Source organism: Zalophus californianus, chromosome 1 (assembly GCF_009762305.2).
Source record: "Zalophus californianus isolate mZalCal1 chromosome 1, mZalCal1.pri.v2, whole genome shotgun sequence".
Taxonomy (NCBI): Eukaryota; Metazoa; Chordata; class Mammalia; order Carnivora; family Otariidae; genus Zalophus; species Zalophus californianus.
The window spans coordinates 75857630-75885577 of NC_045595.1; the positions used below are offsets into that span (position 1 = coordinate 75857630).

Below are 27948 nucleotides of genomic sequence, written 5' to 3' on the forward strand. Positions count from 1 at the left end.
CACTTCTCTTCAGGAAAGGCCAAAACATTAGTTTACCATTTTGTTGAGAAAGAGAAAGATGGGAAGCACATTCAGTATCCTGATGAAGAAAAGAAGTTAATTGAAATCATTTTGTCTCACCGCTAAATATTTAAAATATCTTTAAGAGAATACTTTTTCAACTCCGCATCATTCACTTTTGTTTTCCTATCGGTAATGTTAACCCTGCTGGCTTTATGTTCTCTGAAGATTAAATTATTTCTGTTATATTTACCTAAGTGGCATTCATTTCCCCTTTCTACATTTCCAAAATGGTACCTTGTTCTTATAGGTTAGAATATATATTTTTAATTACCCAACCCCAAGTGTTGGTATCCCATTGGGCCTACTTTTCATTATTATTCAAAGCAGAAACATCAGGGAAAGGTTCATTGTATGCATTTTAAATGAAGTTTTGGGAGATGTAGTCACTGTACTAATTGACACACTGGTGGTCATTTTGAGTAATATTAGGATGAGATTGAGTAACCCTATACTTGAAGAAATCTGGAGCATCAGTGTGGTTAAGACTGGACTCTACATTCAAACTGTAGGTTCTTCCCTGCCTCTACCACTTACTAGATGCACCAGTAACTAACTGGGCAGCTTGGGAAATTTGCTGTACCTGCATTGTCAGTGCTAAACTAGGATGAAAAATGACTACCAGTTGTTGTGGAATAGTGTCTGGCATAAAACGATCATGAATATTTTTCATTTTTCAAAGCTTCATAATGACTCATCTTTTTAAGACTTTAGTGCAATTCAATTTTTCAAGAAGCTTCAGACCTTTACAAAAGGTGAAGAGACTTGCTTATGTTAGGTGAACCGTACAGATGTAGACTGCCCACTTTTATTTTCACACTCTTGTCCTTGCCTGAGGTATGCAGTGCGCTTGAGTAACAAAATGTGTTCACAGTATATGAAAGCTATGTAGCATGTAGCGATGATCCTTTCAAACTAATCTTTGCTTTGGTAGATAATTGATTTTTAGTCCATAGCTGTTCTTGAAATTAAGCACCCTAAGATGAAGCAACTCTTTTCCATCCGTTTTATTTCAAATGCTAAAAGTTGAGCACACCAAGTCCAGAAAAATCCACAGGGTTTAGGAAACCTGTCCACAGGCTAGTAGCTCTAGGTCAGTGTGAACTGGCCACAGCACAGTCCTAAGTACCACCTCCCTCTTCTCGGGCTCGCAGACTTGGGGTTATACCCTGCGCGTTCTGTGGTTGCTACGGCAACCTCGAGGCAGGTGTCACCCGTCGCTATGGCGCTCGGTACGCCGCAGCATGGCTGTTCCTGATTGGCCGAGGCGCCCCGGCGAAGCGGAAGAAGAGGTGTTGGCATTGGTTCAGCCAGAGCCGGTTGGTGGCCCAAAGCAGGATTTGATTGTACCAACGGTGCAGCAGGCAGTGGTGTCCCCGAGGTGGAGGGGACTGGGAGTGGGCTCGGAGCGGGGAGGGGGGGTGTTGGCGGGAGGGGCCCCCGGATCCGGAGCCGCGGGTGGCAGCAGCAGAAACGATGAGGAGGAAGATTTAGAAATTGGCCTGAAGGAGGGACCCTCCCTCTGGCGCGGTGAGTCGGGCAGAAGCGGGCGTTCCTCTGCGCTGGCGCGCGGTTTGAGGCAAGGTCTCCAAGGAGATGCCCACAGGTCCTTGTGGAGCAGTCCCGAAGCCTCCGGGAGTCAGCTTCACTCGCCATGGGGCAGGGGCAGAGAGTGCGGGCTGTCGCGGGTAGGCGAGTCGCTGTGAGCCTGTCCTAGCAGAAGGATTGGTGTCGTGCGGCTGGATGGTGGGCAGGTGCCATCAACGATGTTTGATGGCCCTTTCAGGTCGATGAAGGAATTATTTTGGTTACATGGAGCGTGAGTGTGTCTCTTGCAGTCTTCTCCGATACCTCTGCAGCCTCATTCATGACAGTCTTTACGGGCGTCGCTTTTCTGCCTTTCCCTTCTGAGATGCTGCTTTGACTGCCCTCTGCTTTTCTACACCACGTGGGTGAGGCTGTCCACTTCCACGCCTTCACGCATCACATGTCTGCCGATGACTGGAAAGCGTCCACCTCCAGCCTAGGCTGCTCCACGAAGGGCCAGACCCCCAAATCCAACTGCTGGTAAACTCCACACGTGTGCAACCCTAGAAGCTATCTCCCTCCATTTCCACCAGACTGCCTCGCCCTTGGATTCCCTATCTTGAGCAGACCTATCCATTCAGTTACCAAAATCACATTCTGGGCAGTATCTTTGACACCACCTCTTCCTCATTTCTATCAGTTATCAAGCCTATACCTTCTTAATAGCTGTCAAACCAATTTCCACATGACCATCTCTATTCTCACTATATTACAATTTCCACCAGTCCCTTGGTTAAATTCAGCACCCATCCAGGTTCCCTGTTCCAGTCTGGCCCTATCTAATCCATTTTCCCCGTGAGAGTTTGACTGATCTTTCTTTAAAAAAAAAAACCAATATATATATATATATATAGTCGATTGTAGAGCAGAGTCCATAGGACACAGACTCTCAAACCAGATTGTCTGGGTTCAACTGCCAGCTCCCCACTGCCAGATACAGGACCATATATATATATATATATATATATATATGAGGGTGTTTCATTTCCTGCAAAGATTCTCCATTATCCTACTCCAAACTCTTTAGTTAGGCCTTCCATCAGCATTTCTATCTTGTTCATTCCCAGAACATGTCACATTCTCTCCCCTGTGTGGTAACTGAACCTGTTCACACTGCCCACAATGGACTCCACTTGTTGTACCCTCCCTAACCCTGTTCTCACTCCCCAGTCTTTCTCGTTGTGTTGCCCCATTACTTTTCTGTTCCCTTCTCTAGACATTTTTTGTGAAGGCAGAGGCTATGTTTGTCTTACTCAGCATTTGCTGTATCTCTCACAGTACCATGCCCATAATAGGGGCTCAACAAATACTGGTTAAGTGAATGAATCTCTAAAATGAGAAGTCATTGCTTTTCATGATGTCCTTTTTGGTTCCAGAAAAGTCAGAAGTAATCTCTGGCCAATGAAGCTTTCGCTTATAAAATCTGAATGTTGAGTTTATAGGTTTTACTTCGATCTCAAGACCCTTGGTAATTGCAAACTATTTCAACTCAGAGTCTATCTTTTGTAATTATTATGATGGTAGTTGTTATCACATGGCATAAGTTTCAAGTTGGAAACAGAGAGTATAGCATAGGTTGCAAGAGAAAAGCTTTGGGGTCAGATACATGGATTTGAATCCTGGCTTCAGCATTTTAGTTTAGAGGCCCATGGCAAATTACTTAGCCTCCAATAAGCTTCTTTATCTGTACAGTGCACTGATGATAGCACTTATCTCATATGATTGTCTTAAAGACTAAATGTACACAATTCATATCAAGTCCACAGTGCCTTATACTTCGTAAATCTTCACATGTTCAAAAATCAAAATATTCACATGGATGTGTGTAGCAGTTTTATTCACAATTGCCAATATTTGCAAACAACCAAGGTGAATGGATAAACTGTGATACAACCAGACAGTGAAACAGTATTCAGTGCTAAGAAGAAATGATCTATTAGGCTATGGAAAGACATGGAGGAAACTTAAATGCACATTACTAAGTGAAAGAAGCCAATCTGAAAAGGCTACCTGTTGTATGAATTCAACAATATGACATTCTGGAAAGGGCAAATTTTGGAGACAGTAAAAAGATCAGTGGTTGCCAGGGGTTGGGCATTGGGGAGAAATGGATAGACAGAGAACAGAGGATTTTTAGGGCAGTGAAAATACCATATGATATTATAGTGATGGATACATCTCGTTTTACATTTGTGTAAACTCATAGAAGGTACAACAACAAGAGTGAACCCTAGGGTAAACTGTGGACTTTGGCTGGTCATGATGTACCATTGTAGTTCATCCTTGGTATAAAATGTACCATTTTGGTGAGTGATACTGTTAATAGGGGAGACTAAGAAGGTGTGGGAGCAGGAGGTAGATGAGAAACCTCTGTACCTTCCTCTCAGATTTGTTGTAAACCTAAAGCTACCCTAACAATGTCTTAACAAAAAAGAAAAAGTAACACACTGAAGGTGAGAATTGTGAAATTTCCAAGGTACACAGAAGGTACAAATCACAATCTTTTAATTCATTCAAGTGCAATTTCTAGGACATCTTCCTCCTATTTGATCACACTATCCTACTTGAGCACAAACTTTTGTTTATTGTCAACAGCTCCCAAACAGGTAAGACACTCCTTCCTTCAATGAGTATTTGTTGACCATCTGACTGGTCCAGGGCACCATGCCGGGTAAGGTGGGTCAAAAGAAACTATAGCCAGTAAAGTCTTGAGTAGGTGAAAGAAGGGGCCAGAATGTTACTCTGCCAGTCAGAGCCAGCCCATCTTTGGGGTCGAAGTCAGAGTGAACTGAGTTTGAGCACTTGGATAGGCAGAGAGGAGCTAGAAGGTCATTCAGACAGTTAATAAATCTTTATTGAGCACTTGGATGTTTGGCAGTGAACAAAACAAAGTCACTGTTCCTTTAGAACTTATGTTTTCAGGGATTGCAGAGCAGGGTCCATAGGACACAGACTCTCAAGCCAGATTGTCTGGGTTCAACTGCCAGCTCCCCACTGCCAGATACAGGACCTCTGGCAAGTTCCTTCATTTTTTTTTTTGCATCTCAGTTTCCTGTGAAATGGGGTTGTTTTATTACGTGACTCCATATCGACAACTTTCTTAGAACTGTGGTGGGCCCATGGGAAGTACCATGTAAATGTAGCATTTTGTATTTCTTGGGGGAGAGAGACAAGTAAACAGGTAAAAATAAAGCAGGGTAAGGGGATAGGAAGTGTCTGCCTTGGGTTGTATGGCTTGGATTTGGAAATGATTCTTGCATTTTTGAAAGACTTGGTCTATTTCCATAGGAAGGCGAACATTAAACATACTCGGATATGGGTGACGTGTGTGATGATTTTAAAAACCCATGAAAATAAGCACTGCATAAAATAGATGACTTCTCATCATTACTTGTGCTTATCCAGAGGTCAGACTTACCCTTATCTGAGCTGAAATTTCAGTAGTCATAATAAAGGTCAGACACCCAAGTCCATTGACTTGGCATCAACTTGGGATTTATTAAATCTTCCTTTGGGGATAATTATAATTGACCTGGGTTCTAGCTTCACAGCCCTTAGCAAAGTCACAGTGACAAAATGACAATGGACTGGCTCGTATCTGGAAAAGAAACTAAAACCCCTCCTAATGAAAGTTAAAATTAAAACTAGAGGCAGAATGGAGAAGAGCACAGCAGCCATAATATTGACCCTGGGCCATCAGGAAAAAGTTACACAGTATTTAGTGTATTGTTCCCGAAAGACTTGGAATTGTTAATTTCAGCAAAGTGTGTATGAAGTAATATTTGATTATTAAAGTGGTAACATTTATCTAGAAAATTCACTTAGGCGAATAGATAGCTGGAAAAATTCCACCAATAAATGAGAGTTAGTGTTAGTATAGCATTAGATTAACAGGGAAGGCTCTCCTTGGCTTTAAATTCCTGTTCTGCCACTTACCACCTGTATGACCTGGGACACATTGCTTAACCTCTATGGGCCTCAATTCACTCATCTGTGAAAGGGGGCAATAATGGCAGCTGCCTCCAGATTTGTTAGGAGACTTGTATGAGTTAAGGTATAGAAAGCACTGAGCATGGCACTGGCATGGGCTAAGCACCATGTAAACATTTGCTCTTATTATTATTTTATTACTAGATAGGGGATCTTGGTCAAGTTACTTGGCTTCTCAGTGCCTCAGTTCCTTGTTCTGTAAGTTGGAGATCATACACTACCCACCACATAGGATCATTTTGAGGATTAAATGAATACATCAAAATGCTTATGGTAGTAAACCTGGAATAATATTAGATTTAAAAAAATTAAAATCAAGACTATTTGTGACTTTGAAAATAAAGTTTTTTTCTCATTTTTTTGTCTATGATTTGTTATCAATGAATCAAAGTCAGTGAATATAGACAAATGATTAAAAATGAGTGTGACAGGCTCTTCAAATTGAAGTAATAGTAATATTACCCATGACAATATTTACAAACAGCTATCATAATAATAATTACTTATATTTCTATAGCTGTTGACAGTGCTGAAGGGGTTTTGCTTTATTTTATTTAGTTCCAACTACCACTTTGTAATGGGGATATTGTTATTTCTATTTTGTGGTAAATGAGGGAACTATTAATTAGAGAGACCCTGGGACTATCCGAGATCATGTGGCGGGCACATGTGGAAACCAGGTCTCATCCATCACCATTGCTCCTTTGGACTACCTCTCAGTGGTATAACCAGAAGAATTCACATTCTCAAACCTGTCAAGGCTCATCAGTGGAGACCACAAATTCTTAGAATGTGCATGTATGTGCTACACTTGAAATAAATGTGAATATTCATCTTTAGGAAATGGTGTTGTCCTGTTCCTGTATACTTGAGGTAGTCCATATTCAACATGAGTATCTTACTTACTTTGTGGCTTCCTTGTGTTTATGAGATTTTTGTCAAACCAACATTCTGTAACAACTGGATCCTGGTCAGCTGGGGCAAACTTACTATTTGCTGATAGTTTTCCCCCATTATCTTTATTCTCCATACTTAGTGATACTCTAGTTATACATGGAGCTTCCCAGTCATGTTTCACTTGGGATTTTTTCATTCATTCATTCATTCATTCACCCATTCATTCATTCAGCAATCGTTTGTTGAATACTTCTTTTGTTATAAACTAACAATGCTGTGCTGGATGCTGGGGATGAGCAAACTGGCTGTCATCCCTATCCCTGATGAGTTTATAGTAACTAAAGGAGACGGATGTGTATTTTTTGAATTATTACTTGAATCTGCCCCTTTATTAAGAGCTGCAAGGCAGTGCCTGGTGAAGCTGTGGCCCCGTCAAGGAGGCCAGTGGAAATTACTTTAAAGAATGGACACTTGAGTTGAGACATGACAGATGAGTCTTCCAGACCTTCCCATACCAATCTGTTCCTTGAGTCCAGAAGTAGAGATCTCGGGGTATCCAGCAGAATCCACTCCAGAGCAAGGATTCAGGGGCCAGGTATGAGTGGGAACTGTTGAAGATGGCAGAGTCATCATCCCATGGAACACCTCATAGGCCCTGTTAATTTTTGTTGTTATCCTAAAAGAATTGGGAAGCCCACAAAGGCTTAATTGGTCAGAGTTGTACCATAAAAAGGGTGCTTTTGTTGCTGTGTGGAGAACAGATTCCATGTTGTTGGGCAAAGACAGTAAACGGAAGTTGAGGGACCACTTAGGAATGGATTGCTGTAGTTCAGGTGAGTGATGAGGGACACGAGGGTGTTGGCAATGAGGGTGGAAAGAAGTGAGTAGATAGGGACCATATTAAAAATAGTAGAAAAACAGTCAGGATTTAGTGGCCAAACAACTAAGGGTATGAGGAAGAGAAGGGTGCCATTTTTTCTGATGTTCATGCCAAAGGGCTGTACTTTGAGACTATTTGTGACTATTTTGTTCCATAAGTTGGCTGTAGACTTAGAGGCTGCCACTCATTCATGTACCATCATTCACCTCTCTCCACATTCCTCAGCTCCAGTTCAACTCATCTACTTGCTGTCTCCCCATCTCTTTATTCATTCACTCTCCTGGAAAGTTCTTCACAAGCCCTACCCATTTTTCTGGACCTTCTTCACATCAGTTCATGAGCCTTTCCATGACTTTTCAGCCCGCAGTGATCTTCTTTTCTCCCGAATTCCTTCAATTTATAATCTCCTTTGCAAGTTAATTTCCTCTGCTTTTTGACATTTCTAGTATTCTTATTTAGTCCCTTGTATTAGCCTGTACCATAAGAAATTGCCGCCCTCCCCTTTTAAGGCCCAATAGCTGTAGTTTCGTGTTGTTTAACCTACGCATTTATGGTATCACACACACACTGAGATATGGATAGATTCTTTTTGCAGTGCCCAGAAGTGTCTTGTGCACAGCCAGAGCATAGTAAATAATAAAATGCACTTAAAACGAAGTGTTACTAGATGAAACTTAATTTAATTTTATGGCTTAAAAGTACTTCTAGTTTCTTGTAGTGCCTCCAATTGTTATGAACATCGATGTGTTTACTTGGTGTTCTCTTCACCCTTAGAAGGTCTAGGGGGTTGGTCTGAGTCCATACTTATTTATTATCACCATGACTCATTTGTTATTGTGATTTATTACCATGATGGTTAACTTTGGGGGTAAGACATTTTTGACCATGTCTTATTCAGTGCAGTATCCTCAGTGCTTGGCATATATGAGGGGATCAGTAATTGCTTTTTGAAGGAATGAAGGAATATCATTGTCACCTTTCTCACAGAAAAACGGAGAATAGCATGTAATCTTGCTGTGTTTGGGGTCAATGAGAAAAAAGAAATTTGGTGTGCTACTTAAGTTATTTTCGTTGATTGGTTAATATAAATTTTCCCCTCATATCATCTGGACCTTTTTTTTTTTCTTTTCAATATCACTACTTAATATATGGGTCTCAGATTTCATTTGTTTTAACACAGATATATGACAAAATATGTCTTGAGTAGGTTTGGGTCGGCAGCCACCAAGGCATGAACACAGACATATCACAAATATCATTATGCAGTGACAGTGGAGGGAATCCATAAAAACTATATTCATATCTGCAGCTATTTCCATTTACCAAGAAAGATATAAGTTTGAATGGGAATAGAGCTTCAAAAGAAGAAACTTATAATGGTATCTGTTGCCACATACTTTAGTTGATTTTGGAGCAGCACCTGCAGTCCAATTTGGGTTAGTACTGGCCAGAGGAAAATGAGGGCAAACTCTTAAAGAAGTGTCTAACATACAGTAGATGGTCAATAAATATTTATGGGAGTGAGTGGGAGACAGAATACAAATGGAAATTTTTATTCTTTGTACCTTCAAGTGCTTGTTTAAATGTAAGATAGAAAATTGTTTAAAGTATAAACAATTTGCACAAGGAAGGTGTCAAGTCTACTGACTCAGGAGCAAGGCCATGATAATACTTGCCCTTAGCTGGTGACATATTCCTGCCAATGGAGGTTCTGTAGCAACTGTGTCTTTGTTTTCCTCTGTATGGTGATATGAAAATATACCGCCTACCTATTTCACATGAGTGAGCCAGGATGAATGAATGGATGTTTGCAAGCACCCCAGGGTCCAGGAGGTGAAGTTATGCAAGCATCAGTTGCTATTAGATCACCCTTTGCCCTCGGCTAAGGGCCAATGTCAACAAGTCCTCCCTTTCTTATCTACCCAGAGCTTGTATTAGGATTTAGATCCCGAAGGTGAACTGAGTGGGCTCTGTTCTCCTTCTTCTTATAAAGGTGCTGTGTGGCCATGGATACTCTTTTACCTCTCTGGGCCTCAGTTTCCTCTTGTGCTAAATGAAGGGCACTGAATCATGATCTTCAACCCATGACCTGTAGATCTGTTTTATTTGTCCCGCGCAGGAGTTTTGTTTTGCTTTGCTTTGTTTTTAATGTGAGTTTAAATCAAATCCCTTTAGGGAGGTATGCCTTCTCAGGTTTGACTGAAGCTCTGACTAGATCTACTCTATGCCTGTCATTCATTTACATTCCGTTCCTGGCCCTGGAAGGTGTTAGAAACCCTCATATCAGATGTTCTCTAAGAGTTTTTCATATAGCTGTTTCTGTTCTGCTAGCTCCACACCTATTTACCGTTGAAGAGCGATCACAATCTAACATAAGGGATGAAATCAAGTCTACAGTTTCGAGAAGCCGACTTCCTTTTTGAGCTGTAACAGGTACAGGTATAAGCAAGTCTTGTTTCTTATAGGAGTTCCTTGAGTTTTTGATCACTTTACTTTCAAAGTGTGTGTGTGTGTGTGTGTGTGCGCGTGTGTGCGCGCGTGCATGCGTGTTTTATTTTCCAGTCATTTGACCAATCTGACTTGACATTTTCTGTGCAGGGATTATAGTTTTCTAAAACGCAACCAGTTTGAAAAGACCCAAGCACTATATCTCTGCGAGATTAAATGCAATTATTCTTTGTAAAAAGGAAACACTATCTCTACTCTCACAACACTTTAATTAAATAAACTGCTCAAGTGGCCAATGCATTTTGTTTATTCTGAAATAATTTTGGACTTACATAAAAGGTGCAAAAATAGTACGGTGAGTTCGCATCTACCCTTCACTCAAGTCCCCCCCCCCCCCCAGTGTTAGCATCTTACATGACCATGGCACAATTATCAAGATAAAGAAATTAACACCTAACTAATGCATTTTAACACAGTTGTCTGATTTCCGGTTTTAATTCTCTATGTAAATTATATCTTATTTTAGCCACTTCGTTTTCAAAGGACCGCTATTAAAGGAATATTGAGAAAAAAAATCTACGGTAAAGGACTTAGAGAAATGATTTTTCATTTTGCATTGCCAGATAGTTATGGGGCTGAAAGGTCTCTGTTTCTTTAATGTGTACTCGAGCACAGACAGATCTGTAACTTGTAATCTAATATGGAGGTTAACTGTCATTCATCAAAGGAAATAAGGACTCCCTTTTGTTGGTAGAAGGAAGTTAGAACTTCCTTTTGTGGTAAGCTTTATAACAGTTTATTTTAGTGCTTTTTCAAAATAATAAACCTGATGTAGCCAAAGTGGTAATTAACTGGAGTCATGTTAAACTCTCTTACTGTTTTTACTTTCTAAGTGCTGTTTTTTTCTTAACCATTAGTAAATGTAGTAAATAAAGTGCGGTATTTAAAAACGTGCAACCGAAGTGATTAAGAAAAAAGGTATTAGTGGGATTTGGAGCTATTTTCCATCATGAATCAATTGACTTTCTGTTTTATCTTCAGTAAAGATGAGGCCAATTAAGGATCTTCTGAACAGTTAAGGCAACTGTGGAATAAAAAAGAATTTCTGGGTAGAGAATCTGAAAACCATATCACAAATACCATGTTATTTAGTTAGTGGGTTTATATTGTACAATTTAGATTAATTATAGACAGTTAGGTAATTTTACCATAGCATGGATTTCTTTCTCTGTCATAGGTGTTTACCCTGCAATTACCAAGAGATCATGAGCAAATGAGGTGTGTGTCTCTGGGGACTTCTTTTAGCATTAACCCACATTTCAAACGACAATAGAAGATAAGAATTACTTTTGAGAGTCTCTTTAAAATGGATTAAAAAAATTTAACAATGAGTCAGTACTGTGATTTTGTCTGTACTTGACCAGGGCTGTAAACACCAAACCCATTTGGCTATCCTGTGAGGCGTGGAAAGATCCTTTCTCTCCCTTCTGAGATAGTATTTGGGTTCCATGACTGAAATATGCAAAGGAAAGATACTGAAAGTTTCTGTTCTTAAAGTAATATACATGAGGATTTTTACATATAATCTTTCCCTTCTGCACTCCCTCCCTTTTTTTAAAGAAAAAAATTACTAAATTTCAGCTTTCCCACTTAGAATCAAAGGAAAATCCACCTGAACATAAATGTTTACCTAGTATTGTAATTTCTTTGGCCTGTTCTCATCTGTAAAATAAATGTTAGAAAAATCAGTGGCTTTCTGTTTTTGTTTTTAGCATTTTGTTTCTCAAACGAAACTGTACACAGAACCCCAGTGAAGTGGGACTGCTCCAGCTTAAGTGGGGAAGCCCATGTTTAGCCCTAACTTCTCGGCCATGAGTCTCCTTTTCTGGGCTCACTCTCGCCCTCTTCTGGTTGTCCTGGACTTCACAACTACTCCCTCCTCACAGGCTCTGAACTTGGGGCAGTGGTTCTCAGGAATCATCTAGGGTTGCTGTGAAAACAATATTGCTATTTGAAAGGAGAGACTTCAGTTCTCTAGGCTATTCAGGTGGTCTTCAGACTGGTATGTTATTGGTCCATGAGTAGATAAGTACAAAATTGAGAGTGTTTAGAAATGTTTACAACAATTCGACATTGCTGTGATATCCAAGCACATGATCGGTGCTCACTTACCTTGCCGAACAGGATACGTACCAAAAGTATTGGCCCATGATAGATTACAAATTAAAAAAAAGAACTTCATAGGTCATTGGAAAAGCACTGTTCATGAATATTATATTATATAGAACTCTAAGTTCCCTTCTAAAGACTGAATAATTGAGATAATTCCTGAGTGCGTTCAAGATTATTATAACATGACAAATATTCATCAGTTGATTTGATTTATGAGGAAGCTTTATGAAAGATTTTTGAATTAAAAGAGTAATGACACAAGTTTTTTCAAATAGTTCTTCTATCCATTAGTCCATTAATTTTTTAATACGTAAATGTTTATTGTTTGCCTTCCTTGTAACTAGAGGGTATTATGCTAAACAAAATAAGACAATCAGAGAAAGACAGTTATATGATCTCACTGATATGTGGAATTTAAGAAACAAGACAGAGGATCATAGAGGAAGAGAGGAAAAAATGAAACAAGATGAAAACAGAGAGGGAGGCAAACCGCAAGAGACTCTTAATCATAGGAAAAAACTGAGGGTTGCTAGAGGGGAAGGGGGTCGGAGATGGGGTAACTGGGTGATGGACATTAAGGAGGGCGTGTGATGTCATGAACACTGGGTATTATATATAAGACTGATGAATCACAGGCCTGTACCTCTGAAACCAATAACCCATTATATGTTAATTGAATTAAAATGAAAAAAGAAAACCCCAAACCAGCCAACTAAGCTTTAAGCTATAGCCCCCCCCCAAAAAAAGTGAATCAGGAGGTCCATTTCCTAGTCTTATGGGGTAATCATGCAATTATAATATTTTGTGCACAGGTTTGCAAAGTGGGGAGTACAAGCTGCTCTGGGGTGCTGAGGAGGAGCACCAGGTTTGGGGGTTTAACGGAGGTTCTAATCCTAAAATCCTAAAATAATTGTTAAAAAGCAAATAATTAATGAACATTGGTAAATATACCTTAACCACTCCTTGTAGATTATGACACATATTTTTTGAGCTTTTATACTGTGTCTGTACTGTGCCATGTGCTATTCGGTGTGTGGGGGATGTATTTGTGTGTAAAGCAGATACAATTTCTGTTCACATGGACCTTAGGATCTAGTGCAAGGAAACCAATAAATGGACAAGAAGATTTCTGATGTTGATGAACTTCAGGAGATGAAACAGGGTGATGTGGTAAGGATGAGTCTGTGGGGGTATATAGTTTGGGCAGGTTCATCAGAGGAGCCCGCACCAAGGAAGGGACCTCAGTGACACGAAGGAGCCAGCCTGGGAATGAGAGAGGAACAGCAAGTGGCAAGTTCCAAGGCTTACAGGCAGGAATGGGGTTGCCATGTTCATGAGCCTGGGAGAAGGCCAGTAGGGCTGAAGTGAAGTGAGAGAGAGAGGGAGAGGGTAGAAGGATCAGAGAAGTAACAGCCCTGGAAAGGTCAAGCAAAGGAGGGAAATTTGAGGTTGTGCTCAGTGTGTATCCCCAGGGAGATTTTTGTACCATCATCATCCACAGCTCTTCCACTGGGGTTGGTGATCACAGTGAATGACATGGGTGTCCTACCCAGAGTCTCTCCCATCTCTTAGGACTATTTGGGTGTCTAGGTATTGGCTTCAATACTCCTTTGCTTCTTACAGTCAGTTCCTGTGTCTCTTTTTTGGAGGACTCCCCCCAAAGCTCCTAGAGTCCCTTTACCCCCAGAAAGGAGTGTCTGGGGGATTATGACCTCCCTCAAAGACTCTTAACCAATGACTTAAGTCTACAGGAACCTGAAAGTCTGCTTCCTTCCTTCAGGTTTAGACAGTCCTGAGGCATAATCTATACTCTGGAGCTCCCCTTGGAATCACACTGAGGCTGCCCTCTGGAGAGCTCTTGCTTTAGGTAGCACCCTTGCTTGACTTCTCTGGAGAACACCTCTTCAGTAAGTTGTCTGCGTCTGGGCAACTTAAGATATGAGCTGCCTTCCCCCCCCCCCCCCCAGTTTTGGATTATAACCATTGGTATAACATGATTGTTTTTGTTAATTTAAAATGGGATTAGATGAAATATTTCAGAGCATTTCCAACTTCTTAAAGTTTTCTTCCGAAGAGTTTCCATTTTAACAGCCATCAAGTGGAAAGGATTTTGTTTTTTATCTGAAGGCAATTGTCTGTTTCTACTGATTCCAGTGGATTTGTTTACTGTTTAATTAAGTGAAACATTTCCAGAGAGTTATCTATTCTCACTCTTCCAGCTCACAGAGTAGACATTAATCTAAAACTATTAGATGATTATTTCCTGTTCACACACCGGATCAGTCAAATTATGGAGATTAAATAGGGGAGTAAGACGGGGTATTTAGTAGGGTATGATCTGGCTAGATGTGCTCTCCTTCTGGCAGAAGAAGCCTGTGAGCTTTTCCACACATGTTCATGTGCTAATCCTTGTGGCTTCCATTTCCTACTTCTAACACAGTCTGTAGCTATGGTTTGCACAGGAAATCGAAGCCAGCAGGCCAATGTGTCCATGTGGAATTTTCCCTCTGTCCTTGAGGGAAAAGTAAAATCAGATTCTATTAATTTTGACTGGATTTCAATTTATTTTAGATCTTTTGAGGCATTTTAGTATCCACATATAAAAAGCACTTAGATCTTTTGCTTTTAAAAATTATTTGCAGATTGCCTGTCGTCCATTCTTCCTTTCTTCTACCCCTCTTCTCCTCCCTTCTTCCCTTCCTTCTTTCTTTTATCGAAAAGTGAAAGTGAAATCAATCTCTATCTGAATACATCACAAAACATAGTTTGAAGTCATTAAGTGGGTTTTTTCTTTTTTTTTTTTGCTTGTGGGAGAATCATATGCCTGTGATAGCCTGTTTTACCGTTAACAGTTTTCACTCTGAGATTGGACATAGTAAATGTTCGGTAAATATTTTTTGATTGTATGAATGAATCTGTGGTGTTATGTCCTAAGCACAATCCTAAAATATTATTATTGTGCTTTTCTTGGTGTGCATCTGTGAAGAGAGACTTGGTTGGTCCCCAACTCCTAATTCCAGCTCAACTCTTTGTCATAAATATGACGACTATATGGGAAAAATCATTTTTAAATCCTTAGATAAACTGTCATTGTACATTTCACAAAATAAAGTTTCCCTCCATTCTGTTGCAGTGAAACACCCATTGGCACATTCCTTTTGCCTTTAAATATCTCTGAGACACTTGGATTTGATCTTTGATTTCACAATACAGTGAGGCATGCAATTATAAGACAATAACACATGCTTTTTCATGCCTGAAAATAACTCTGAAGTTAAGCTGTGGCATTAAAGCACAGTTGGAAAATTTTACATCCAATCAAATTAAACCAATAGTATACTTTGTGTATTTTGTATTTGCTATGTAACTGCAAGTAAGGGTGTCTTCAACTTTTTGTTTCTATTCTAGAAATTAAAACAATTGAATCAGAAATTTAAAAAAGGGCAAACAAATAAATTGTTTTCTGTTCATTGGTTAAGTAATCTGCCTTATCTCTTACTTATCTTTTGAGTGGGAGTAAGAAATAGTATTAAAATTTATCCTAGGAAGGGTGACCATGATAACTACAAAGCTTATCCAAAAGATTGAAATGCCTATTGGGTCGTATTCCCAGGCTGGCCAGCCTGACTGTCCAGATTGTTTGAAAACAAACTTCAACTGCGTAAATTTTAAAGATCTTATTGACTTTATTCAGTGATTCACTAATTGGACAACATCCATTCTAGCAGATAGGAAGGAGCTCTGAGGAGCTTTATAGGTAGAAAGGAGCAGGAACAAGGAAGTTATACTAGCCAAAAAGTAGATTATTGCAAGGTTACTTTTCCCTAGAGGGTAACATGGGTTTATCAGACAGATTATTTAACTAATGCTGATCTGGTGATTCCTGATTGGCTAGTTTAAGTTTTCATATCTGGGAGGGCTGAAAATGTATTTAAGTTTGGTGACCTGGGGCTTAGCATAAGTGACCCCATTTGGGGCCTGTTGGCTTGTTTTCCACAGGATGGTTGAGTGAGTTCAGGGGCTGTGCAAGACTGACCCAATTCTTGCTGAAGAACTTGTGACCGCAGTTGACCCACTGGGGGATTCAGGTGGCAGTTTGAAAGCTTTAGGAATTCCAGAAATCCAGTGAAATTTTGTGTTTACCTTTGACACTGTAATGCTTATTTGCAGGTGGGTGGGGCTTTCTGGGGGATGACCCATGATGAGGGAGGAGCCCCTTGAATTAGCAGCATACAGTTGAGGATACTTGTCAAGAAGATAAGTAAGAGGGCATCAAAGCATTAGTTGGGCTCCAAGTATTTGCTTATAGGTATATATTTTGGAAACCCCCAATGGGGGAACTTTTCCTGACAAGCAGAATAGTATATTTGTTGGGACAATGGGTCAGAATATTTGAAATCAAGGGTGACTCAGAAAACAGAGGCTCATGGGCTACTATACCTATAAAGTGTGCCCTAAATGTATCTGAAGGCCTTTGAATGATAAATGATACATGCTGCTCATGTATTTTTTTAAAGATTTACTTATTTATTTTAGAAAGGGGGGAAGGGGTAGAAGGAAAAGGAGAGAGAGAATCTCAAGCAGACTCCCCACTCATCACAGAGCCCGACATGGGGCCAGATCCCAAGGCCCCGAGATCATTACCTGAGCTGAAACCTAGTCAGATGTTCAACCAACTAAGCCACCCAGACGCCCCAAAAAGCTACTCATATTAACATTTTTTATTGTTGTATTATAAATGAATGTTAGCTTTTGTATATTTAAATAAGTATTATAAAGTGCCTTTTGCCTGAGAAGATTTTGGTGCACACAACCCAACTAAAGTTTTCCCCTCTGGTTTATTTTGAAAGGTATGCAATGTTAATTCTGGGGCATTGATGTTTTACAATGCCTGATCAAGACAAAAAGGTGAAGACCACAGAAAAACCAACTGATAAAAAACAACAAGGAATCACCACCAGGTAACCCCTTCCTGAGTTTTTGCTAGTTAGTAACTCAGACAGTGGCCAGCAACCAGATTTAATGGCTTTTTGAGAAATAGAGTAGACCCTTGACAATGGCTACTCTGGGTTATGGTGTTTCCTGAAATGTTTGATCATTTCTAGAGTTCTAAAGGAAATGCTACTTAGTGTGTATAGGTTTCCTTCTATAAAATAGTCTTGGAGGGACAATGCCATCAGTGGGGATGACTAGTTTGCCTGGAGTCTTCAGTTGATTGACATTGTGTTCTTCTTTCTCCTAGGGACTATTCAGATCTTAAAAGACTTCGTTGCCTTTTGAACGTCCAGTCAAGCAAACAACAGGTAATGTTTTCAAAAATTGTGCATGCATTAATGAAAGAGAACACACATGTTTCCAAAGGGATTGATTTAACATTTTTATGAACAATAATATATCTGCTTTTCTTAGTTCTTAGATATGTTTTGTCTTTCTTCATCTTACTGTTTCTCTCATACATGGTTCAGGTTCTGCCAAGACTCAGCGTCTACAGCCTTTTCATTCTCCTCTCATCACTGGGCCCTACTTTATTTTCTGCTTATTGCCATGTGTCCTAATTACCAAAGCCCTTCAGTCTAGAAACAGTGTACTATTCTATTGAATGCCCAGTGTTTGACTCTTTGGAGCTTTAGGGAATTTGATTTTTTCCCAAACACTGATTACTGAGTTTCCTTTTTTTTCCCCTCCACCCCTCCTCATGCTGCCTAGTTCCTACAGGACTGCTCTTGACGCTTGCTGCAAATTTTATCTCACCGAAAAGCGGGGAAAGGAGTGAATTTGGCTATTTTTATGATAGCATTTTTATATTTTTATTACATGGAAAAAGAATGGTACCTCTGCTTGAGTTTATCTTTAAACTTTCTTTTTGGTTTTACTTCTGTAAGACTTGGGAGAGTCCTGAGATTCGAGGCCATCTGTGAAGATTTGGGGAACAGCACAGCAATGCTAAGGCTAATGTTAACAATAGACACTCGGCACCGTTAACTGGTAAATGGTAGCAATGCTTCTTGAACCTCAGTGATCTGGCACCAAAGTCTACCAAGCTGTACTTGTTTAAGTAAATTTGTTTAAGAGCTCAAATGGTGGGAATCCTGATGGATTTTGGATTAGTTTTGGATTAGTTTTCATCAAACTAACCAAGAACTACAACATTTTAATCTATTTATTTATAGTCAAGGATGACATTCTAATTATTTGGTGGCACATAAAGGCCAAATAACATAGTTCATATTTAGGGAACATTTACTATATGTCTGGTGCATCACCCTGTTTAGTAACCACATCTCTCACTTTTATAGATTGGGAAAATGAGGCACAGGGAATTAAGTGACTTTCTCAATATCATACAGCCAACTGCTGGTTGGAATACAGATCTGAACCCAAACACTGCCTCTTTGCAATATATGCCTCTAGCCACTGAGATACCTTTTAAATGACTTGGGAAATTAAATTCCAGTTCAAAAAAAATAGTTGGATAATCCTTGATTCAGAGTAAACATGGTCGTAAAACATCTTTTCACCTACCAATCCTTCTTCTCTGTTATTCATGCTATGGCCCTCAGGAGCAATTTCTTCCCATCCAACTGTGTCAGCAGTCACTCTTGCTCTTTGTCTGTCTCTACCCTGCTAAAAGCATCTGCCTGGCTTGCTGCTCACAGGCCTTCATGGACAATTACCCCAAATCACATCCATTCTTTCTTAGAAAGTAAGCAAGGTAGCTCAGCATATGGTTTTGGTTGTGGTTCCCATTCTTTCTCAGTGTAATCCTAAGATGTAACCATGATGTCAAAGACTTCTCCTTTTTGCTTTTACTATTCCCTTCTCCTGAATTTGCCCTTCTCACAAATTTCTTTCCTATAAAATCTCATCTATTTCTAAGACCCAAATCGAGTGACACTGCTTCCGCAAAAAAAGCTTTCCTTCATTTTGCATTCTGGAAGCAATCTTTCTCTTCCCAAAGCACTTTCTTTCACAGTTGTAACACTATGTTCTTCCTTGTTTTGGAAATGCTTGTCTACATGTCTTATTTCCAGATGAGATTATGTATTTCCCAATGCCAGCCACTTTGACTTTGCCTCTGGTATCCTCGACATGGTGAGTTCTGGGTCAGTTTTTGTCAAATTGAATTACGGTTTAAGAATTGGGTTACATCATGAGCATGTATAATTTCATGGCCCGAGTAAAGGAAACACCAATGGTGATGTTGTTGTGGTTGTTGTTGTTGTTTTAAAGATGTATTTATTTATTTATCTGAGAGAGGAAGAGTGCAAGCATGAGTAGGGGTGGGGGAGAGGGAGAGGGAGAGGGAGATCCCAAGCAGATTCTACGCTGAACGGGGAGCCTGATGCGGGGCTCGATCCCACTGGTGGTTTTTGCCTCTAATTTTCCAACTTTGAAGCTCACTAGATCTGTTGTGTCTCCTTTCAACACCACTTTCTTGTTAACACCTAGTGGGGTTAACAAAAGTGAATTTAATAGTTCCTCTTTCTTTAACCAATTTTAGAATTTGCAGTTTGTTGTCTGACAAGTTTACATGGCATAGCTTTTTGCAAAGTCTTTCACATGTATAAAAATGCATATTTGTAATGCTTGAATTATTCCGAAAGTAGGTGGTTCTAAGAAATGAAAATGTCCTCAATGATATGCAGGTCCTGAGGTTCACAAAATTTATTCCTAATTCTGTTTATCAAAACTTAATTCATTTTTAATTTTGAAATACTAAATGTTATTCTGAGTACCCTATGCTCCTTTTAGTAAAATAGTATGGAGAAGAAAGATACTGGAAAGAATAAGTCAAGCATTTATTTATATCTTGCTTGTTCCAGTAAGAATGTAAGGAGGTTTTTACAAAGATACACTAAGTATGACAGTTTATCATAAATTAAAACCAGGACCAAAGAAGAAAGAAGAAAAAGGGCTGGGGACAAAGTAGAGTGAGGCACACAGAGATGCCCATCGAAATATGCAAGTGGGTCACATATTTGGCTCTGAGACTTTTAGCAGTCAATTTGAAAAGGGAAATTTGGGAGTAAGGCTCACTCACCTGAATTTCTGATCTAACAAGATCTGGCCTGTTATTTGCAAATGGACCAAAATGGCCAATTAATCGGTTGCAGAGGAAATTTACTTTGTGATTTAGGCAGAGAATTGCAAAGAACTGAATGTCCTTTATCTGAATCTCTAATGAGCCAAGCCACTTCTGTATTGTTTCCTTGTGTTCCAATGTTCTACTTTCGTTCTTTGTCTTGACCGCTCTATCTCTGTGTGCCTTGTTTAACCACATTAGAGCTTGCTGTTCTGTGGGACAGCCCAACAGTGGGACAGAACACTGAGGGGGCAGGGTTAGAATAACCCTGTAAAGACAGTAAAGACAAATAATTCAAGGAAAGGAATTGCCCCAAGGTTGTTGAAGCAAAGTGAAATTACAAAGTTGGTTGGAGATTTTACCAGAGGTTTCCACAAATCTTGAAGTAATCTGCCAAGAGCTGGAATTCAGATTTTTTTTCCCCCTACATTCAAAGCCACAGGAAGCTGAGACATTGGTTTGCAATAAGTAAAAAAAGGTAGAAGAAAGAACAAATGAATTCCTTATAAACCAATTAATTACCTTGAAATAACAGGTTTTGATAAATACTGTGGAAAGAAAAGGCATAAGGCAGAGTTCCTGTGTTCTGAGGGATGGAGGTATAGGAAAGGCAGTTATAGCACATGACAAGGCAAGACGTGAGTCCTGAAGGAATGGTACAGACACTGGGCATATGGATTTTGACAGGCATAAGGAGTCCACTTTTAGCTCAAATTACAGGAAGGAGATGGTTCTTGGAAAATGTCTGGTTTTCCATCCATGGCATTGGTGGAAAGGCATTATCAGTGAAGTGAGTAAAATAATCAGATATCTGAAGAAAGGAAAATCACGAGCATTTAAGTAAAATGGTGACTAGACGTTTCTATTGGAAGTAATCATACCTAGAGCTAGATGACTTTGTGCAGTGTCTAAAGGCCCATCTACACATTTTGTATTTGACCCTGTAAGCAATAGGGAATGTTGACATTTCCAATCAGAAGTGACACAATCACATTTTTAGGAAAATCCTTCGCTTCAATCTGTAATCTCTTCACTTTCCACCCATACTATTCAAGCTGCTCAGGTACCTCTCATTTTCTAGAGCACACATAGCTGTCCTCTGTCTTCCCACCCATAAAAGTCTGTCTGAAATGCTCTGAAATACTCTTGGCATCCTGGCCTGTGGCCCACCCTATCTCTCCTTTATTTTCTACCGCAACGAACCCTTGTTCACTCTTCTTGCAGCCTATTCTCATGCTGGTTTACCCCTCCCCTGCCCCCTGGGACCCTGAACTCCTTAAAGGCAGATGCCATGGCTGTTCAGCTTCCTGTATGCCCAGTGCCTCATCACACTTCTGACAAATAATGTGTCTGCAGCAAAAGTGTGGAACAGATGGACGCATCTAGAAGTGGTGAACAATGAACCAGTTTAGCAAAGAGATGGGGGAAAAAGTAAGCATTCATTCAACAATTTCACTTTTGAGTACGTACTGTGTGCCAGGCTTTGTGAGAGGTGCTAAGAACACAAAGATAGACAGATAGGATGCTGCCCTCAAGGTGGCCATATTCAAAGGGAAGAGGCTGATGTGTAAACTAGATGTACCAGGTGTGGTAAGTGCTATAAGAGAGGTCAGTGTAGTAATGCCACCAGGGAGGGAGTGAACCGCTCTTCCAGGAAGGCTGGGGCAGGTGCTCACCAGGATGCTGTTTGAGCTGAGCCCTGAAACCTGATCAGGAGTCACAGTCTACAACACACACCCAGGTGTGGAGTGGTCAAACGCTATGGTGGTTTCTGGGTCAAGTGACCAATTCAATGCAGCCAGAACTTGGGGCACAGTTTTATATTTGCCTGCCCTGTTTGGCTTATTCATGTACTTATTTATATTATATGGACTTGTGGATTCTTATTTTAGTCCATGGTGGATTTATTATCAAATACTGCATAGCAAATCAATCTAAAACTTAGTGGTTTAAAGCAACAATGATCATTTACTGTCTCTCACCCATTTTGTGAGTCACAAATTCAGAGCAGTTTGCCTGGATGGTTCTGGTTCAGGTCTCTGATGGGGTTGCTGCGAGGTACTGTGATCCTCCCAACACCAACTGGGGCTGGCAAGTAAGTGCTATTTGTGGGTGAGAGGCCTCTCCACAGGGTTGTTTGTTCTCACAGCATGGAGTCTGGGGATTCCCCCAGAACTAACCCCTCTACACGTTGAAAGAAACTATTTAGTCCTTTCAAATATTGTGCAAAGAGATGACGCTGGACTGGGAGACAGGAACAGAACACAGGGAGAGATTTTCAGAATCTCAGTATGAAGAAAACCTTGGGTGAAAGTGGAACTCTGAAAAGCAAGAGGGATGACTCAGGATACTGTTTCTCATCACTAGAGATACATACATAGATGGTGGAGGACTGAGAATGTTGGAGAGGGAGGCAGGTTGCCTGGATTTGAATATGAGCTTTGCCCCTTGCTAGCTATGTGGCCCTTAGGCAAGTCACTTAGCCCCTCTGTGCCTTAGTTTTCTCATCTACAAAATGGTATTTATCTCATAGGGTTGTTATGAGGATTAAATATATTTAATACTTGCAAAGCACTAGAACACTGCCTGGCATGTGGTGAGCACCATGTAAGTATCATCTATGATGATGGTGGTCATGAGGATGCATGATGGTTGGGTCCTGTGCCTTTTGAAGAGGTTTTCAAATCCAAGTGCCTGTAAGTCCATCACTTGTGGGAAAGGACACACTTTAAAATTATCTATGTCAATTTGTGTTATCGTATATTTATTATGTCCAAAGTTTCAGATGTTGGGTTGCCCAGAATAATCTGTCAAATGTAGTATGCTTTAAAAGAACTAATGGCTTAACATGAAGAAATCTGTAAGGGGTGGCTCACTTGGACACCCTGACTGTGACGATACCAGGTGGTGAGTGGTATCACACCAATTTCCCTGGACCTCCTTCTGCAGTAGATGATGAAGAATACGGAGAGCCCGAGGAGTTGGGGAGGCAAGGGAAAAGGCTCTGGGTTTTGAACTGGACTCTGAACTCACATTGTTTTTGTCTGAAGAGGGCTGATTGCTTCAAGCTTCCTTCTAGTAAGTTCATGGTCTTTGCAACGATAGCTGCCAAGTCCATCTTATCTACTGAGTCTCCATGAGTTGATTCCCAATTCTGGTTGCCTGATCTGACGGCAAAGGGAATAGCTGCAAGCCGTGGGAGCTTTCCACCCCTTTTCCCTGAATGGCCTGGGCTCTTTTTCTCTGTGCTGGCCACCTTCCCTCTTGTGATCAGTATTCTGGGAGTTGTGGTAATGGCAGGGGGTTTGAAACACCTTGGACCCAGAAAATCCACTTCCTGTTTGCTACATAGTGATGTTTCCTGTGTAACAGGAACATTTGCTCATTGCTGTGACTTCATGGCCAATATCATGTGGGTTATCACATCCAGGGGTTATCTAATTTGTAAGGACACACTTTATTTTGTTAGCAAATTCATCTGTACAGTGGGAATAATCATGAGGATTAAAAGAGTATTTATAAAGCGCTCGGAAACTATGCCAGGTACATAGCAAGTGCTTTATAAATACTAACTCATTTAGTTTTCATAATAACTCTGCACACAACTACTATTATTGTTTCCATTTTGATGATGTGGAAACTAATACACAGGGAGTTTAGTAACATTTCCAAGATCATGCAGCTACCTATTGGTAGTTTTAAACCCAGGGCATCTGGCCTAGTTTGTTCTCTTAGCCAATGAGCCTTACTCTCTCCAGCGCCTGTGGCCCATTGTCTTGTGGTGTTTGTGGATTGATTGGCCCACTGTACTGAGATAGAAAGGTGGTTTAACAGGATGAAAGGTTTATTATTAATGTTTTGAGAATGCAACTGTGCTGGCATACGATGAAGAAGGATTGTTGGGTTTTTTTTGCTAGCCATTAAACAATGTCCTTATTATAATGCATCTTTCTATAACCTGGCTGCCTAATGGGAAGTCAGACATACTCTTTTTGGATAGGGAAAAGATGTCTTTATATGGATTAGTGTAAAATATTTTGGTGGAATAAGATAAGTACAACATATAGTAGCTTTATTTGATAATTATAAGGTATAGAATGGAAAAGTGGATCCTTTATTTTTTTTATATTATGCTCTACTTACCTCATCTGTAATAATTTCACTAACTATAGAATATCCTTCATTTGTACTTTGGAAAGAAGAAAGTATTTGTTTGCACTATGCTCAGCTTTACCATAGTATAAAAAACAGTCCTCAGGGTTATCCCAATTATAGGTACATATTGGTAAGTGAAACTGTTTTAATACTGATAACTTACAATTTATTATGTAAATAATTACAAGTTCATATTGTAAATGGGGGGGCATACTTGAGTTATTATAGTTCATTTAAGCAAATTTTTTCTTTTTCTTTTTTTTTAAGCAAATTTTTACTTCTCTTTTGGTGAATTCATGACTTTTATAAATATGATTGACTAATCAAGATATTCAGACTGATTAAAAAGGAGAGAATCTTCTTTACCTTTATGTTCCTAACACCTGACAAGCAGTGTGTATGATTGGCAAATGTTGAAGAATGAATGATGACTTAGTCTCAGTTTGGGGTTTCACACTCTACCAGAGAGTTCTAGCTGGATCTGGAAACTCTCTATTCTGGTGGTACATTTGAATCACCCAAGCAGCTTCCAAAACTCCTAATGCCCAGGCCTGACTGTGTTCAAAGTGCTTCTCACTATAATCAAGGGAGACTGAAAATACATAAATAACTGTAAGATATGGCAGGTGGTGTTACAAGCTATGAAGAAAAATAAAGCAGCATAAGGTAGAGAGAATAAACGTTTAAGTCAAAGATGTTTAAATCTTGGGAAACTATATTTGGCTTGGCTACCATGTTAATTATTGGTTTAGGAAAAAACTCATTCCCTTTATTTGGCCTCCAGCTACCCCTTCCCCCCATTTTGTTACTTTCTTTATTATTATCCTCATGGGTTCTGTGCTTCTATTTCTATAGCTTCCAGCCATTAACTTCGATAGTGCCCAAAATAGCATGACGAAGACTGAGCACATCATCAAGGTGGGTGGACAGAGAGCCCGAGGTCAGGGGCATGAGTCCACAGAAGCTGTTGAACTTGAAAATTTTAGGTAAGAGTCCAGTATCTCCCTTGCCTTCAGCAACCTCTTCTAATTAGCCCAAAACTTTGTCACAGGAGCTAAAATTTAAAGCTGTTTCAAAATTTACCATGGGGATTCTTAACTTAATCATTTTCATCCATGCTTAAATTATTCCCAGAAGTAGTGTGTAAATAACAGCTTAATGGCTGCAGCTGGAGCCGACCTGGGTGTTTCAGTACACCTTGCTGAGATACCTTTGGCACTTGTTCCATGAGAAAGTTGTTCCAGGTTGTTGACCTGGCCTGGCTGATTCCAGGCTTTGTCTTCAGCTTTTGGTCTGTCCATACCTTGCCAGCAGTGAGGTTGGCTGTGAACAGATGTGATGGCTAAGGACTCTGGTTGTCAAAGCAACTGAGGTTTGCAGTTGAGGGGATTGCACCTCACCTTTAACATGGAAACCGTCAATCCATGTTCCTCTCTCCTGTCGCCATGTAGACCTCCTAGAAGTTGCACATTTTTGTGGGCTACTCCCCTTCCAGGAGCTAGTTCTCTCAGGTTTACAATGTGCTGGCGTCATTTGGCACTAAATGCCATGTAAATAATGAATGGCATGAAATATCAAGATCAATATTCTAGAATGATCCTTTATTTATTTGGCCTAGATTTTGTCTCCCTGTCATTTTATGACAATGAATTTAATAGTCCACAAAATCACATGACATTACACAGTTTCTGTTTAGCGAGGAACACTAAATTCTTTAAAAATTCTTACATATTCAGTCTACTAGTATCCACGTACTAAGAATGCACTACAGACCTCACCTGGCTAGGGTAGGGGCACACTGTCCAATGACATCTGAAAGACTGCAAAGGCAGAACAGTACAAATGATGATATAAGGCCATAGAACTTGCCTTTGAGGTGATATGTTCATGTAATTCCAGCTTATTTGGCCTGGATCTTAAACCCAGTCTATTTTAATATGCACAAAAATAGTATATCATATATTTTATAGCGATGTCACCATTTTGTGCATTATCTCTTATCCTTTCCCAGTTTTAAAGTGGAATGTTTTGTGGTATTTTTAGAACCTCTTTAATTGGCTATAATATCAGAAGAAAGAAGCTGAAGATGGGATACCTCCAGACTTTGTTAAACACACACAGACACATACACACACAGCAAACAATCAGCAACCACAGAAACTTTCACGGTTGAAGGGGTTTAGGCTGTGTTTGATAAATCCGTATTACCTACAAGGAAATATATATGGTAAGCACTGGTGTTACTAGCTATAGCAGCCAATGGGGTTGTGGGTGGAAAAATGAAGGGAAGAATTGTTTACTGCCTCATGCACAGTGTCTAGATAATATGTCTTCATCATACTTTCTCTTCGTATCCCCTTTTCCTTCCTCTGAACAAGTTTATCTATGAAGTGTTTATGAGGAATAATTTAGTTAAATGGTGAAATGAAGTATATATGCTTGATTATAATCTTTATTAGTATTTATAATTGACTTTCTAGTTCCTTTTTTAACAGTTGATATGTGCGTTTAGCAATATGTTAAGTCCTGAGAATCCTCTCAGTATCTGCATGAATACAGATGGTCTGTGCCTGCATTGAGAAATTTGAGGCAGCCTAAAAAATTTCTATTACAAAATGCTTTTCTGTTTGTTCCATATCAGTATAAACTACAAGAATGAGAGAAACTTCAGCAGACATCCCCAGCATAAACTATTTCAGGAGATCTTTACAGCCTTGGTGAAAAATAGACTCATCTGCAGGTAAGATTCTCCCAGAAAAGACCAACAATTTGCCCAAGAATGGCATATCTTATACATCTTATTTCTAGCATATGGTTTGAAACAGTTTATGAGATTGAACACATCATACTTAAAAGATAAAATAGAGCAAATATCATTTAGAAGGAGGCAAATGAATAGGCATTGCAGGCGATCTCATTAAAATTACTCTGGTTAAGTACTGCATTTAGCCAGATTTTATGACAGATAAGGTAAAATGATATAACCCACGTTATACTGTTTTTCTTATTATTCTTACTTTGAATTTGGATACTCAGGAGGAGTTTATTGCCAGGATCCTTATGAAACGGACATTGGGTAACCCCATGGCCAGCATCCTCCTGGTACATTTTTGTGGTTGATACCAGGACTGATTAAATGGGCTACCCCAGCCTTGACCCTGGGGAAAAGATGAATGTGTAACCTCCAGTCATGGCCCAGTGACGATGTTTCTTCTCAGGACCAAGTCAAATATTCTCTCCATTGCTCTTCCTTGTCTTAACACAGGTGCAGGGTTGGGACTGTAGAGAAGGATCAGCAAGACCTCTAGATTCTGTCTCACAAACATCAGGGATTTTCAGTGAGCCATTGACTAGTGTTAGATTGTAGTCAGGACTGAATTTTCTATCCATTTGGGCTGCTTGAAGTGAGAGCTGGTTATACTGCTGCTAGATATGAAGGTGGCTCCTAGCATTATGTCATGGTGGGACCTTGCCTTCTACTCTTCCCTGGAGGCCCAGGCTCTCTCCCCCAAGCGTCAGCTGAAAAGTTGCCTATAAAGAACCTTGAATCTTCCCCATTGCTTTGGAACTTGAGACTGAGATATCTGAATTCTTCCCCAGTGAGATAGGGAAAAAATTACTCCTATTCTGGAAAATAGGAGAAATATTAATAATTTAATGCTTTGACCATGTGACT

At 39.9% G+C, this 27948-nt stretch overlaps 1 protein-coding gene across 8 annotated transcripts in view; it reads left to right on the forward strand.

The window, feature by feature from the left end:
- The first annotated feature begins 1429 nt into the window (after positions 1–1429).
- The window catches only part of NEK10 (NIMA related kinase 10), a 242807-nt gene continuing 216288 nt past the window's right edge, over positions 1430–27948 (forward strand). For 7 of the 8 annotated variants that reach the window (XR_004819457.1, XR_004819456.1, XM_035723283.1 and 4 more), the window contains exons 1-5: positions 1430–1590; positions 16885–16995; positions 17277–17337; positions 25128–25258; positions 26914–27012. Coding sequence is in view for 6 of the 8 variants with exons in the window: in XM_035723283.1 (XP_035579176.1) it covers positions 16922–16995; positions 17277–17337; positions 25128–25258; positions 26914–27012 (365 nt within the window). In the remaining 2 variants the exon portion in view is untranslated. The remainder of the gene's footprint in view (positions 1591–16884; positions 16996–17276; positions 17338–25127; positions 25259–26913; positions 27013–27948) is intronic. The other variant, XM_027585521.2, reaches the window with a different exon arrangement.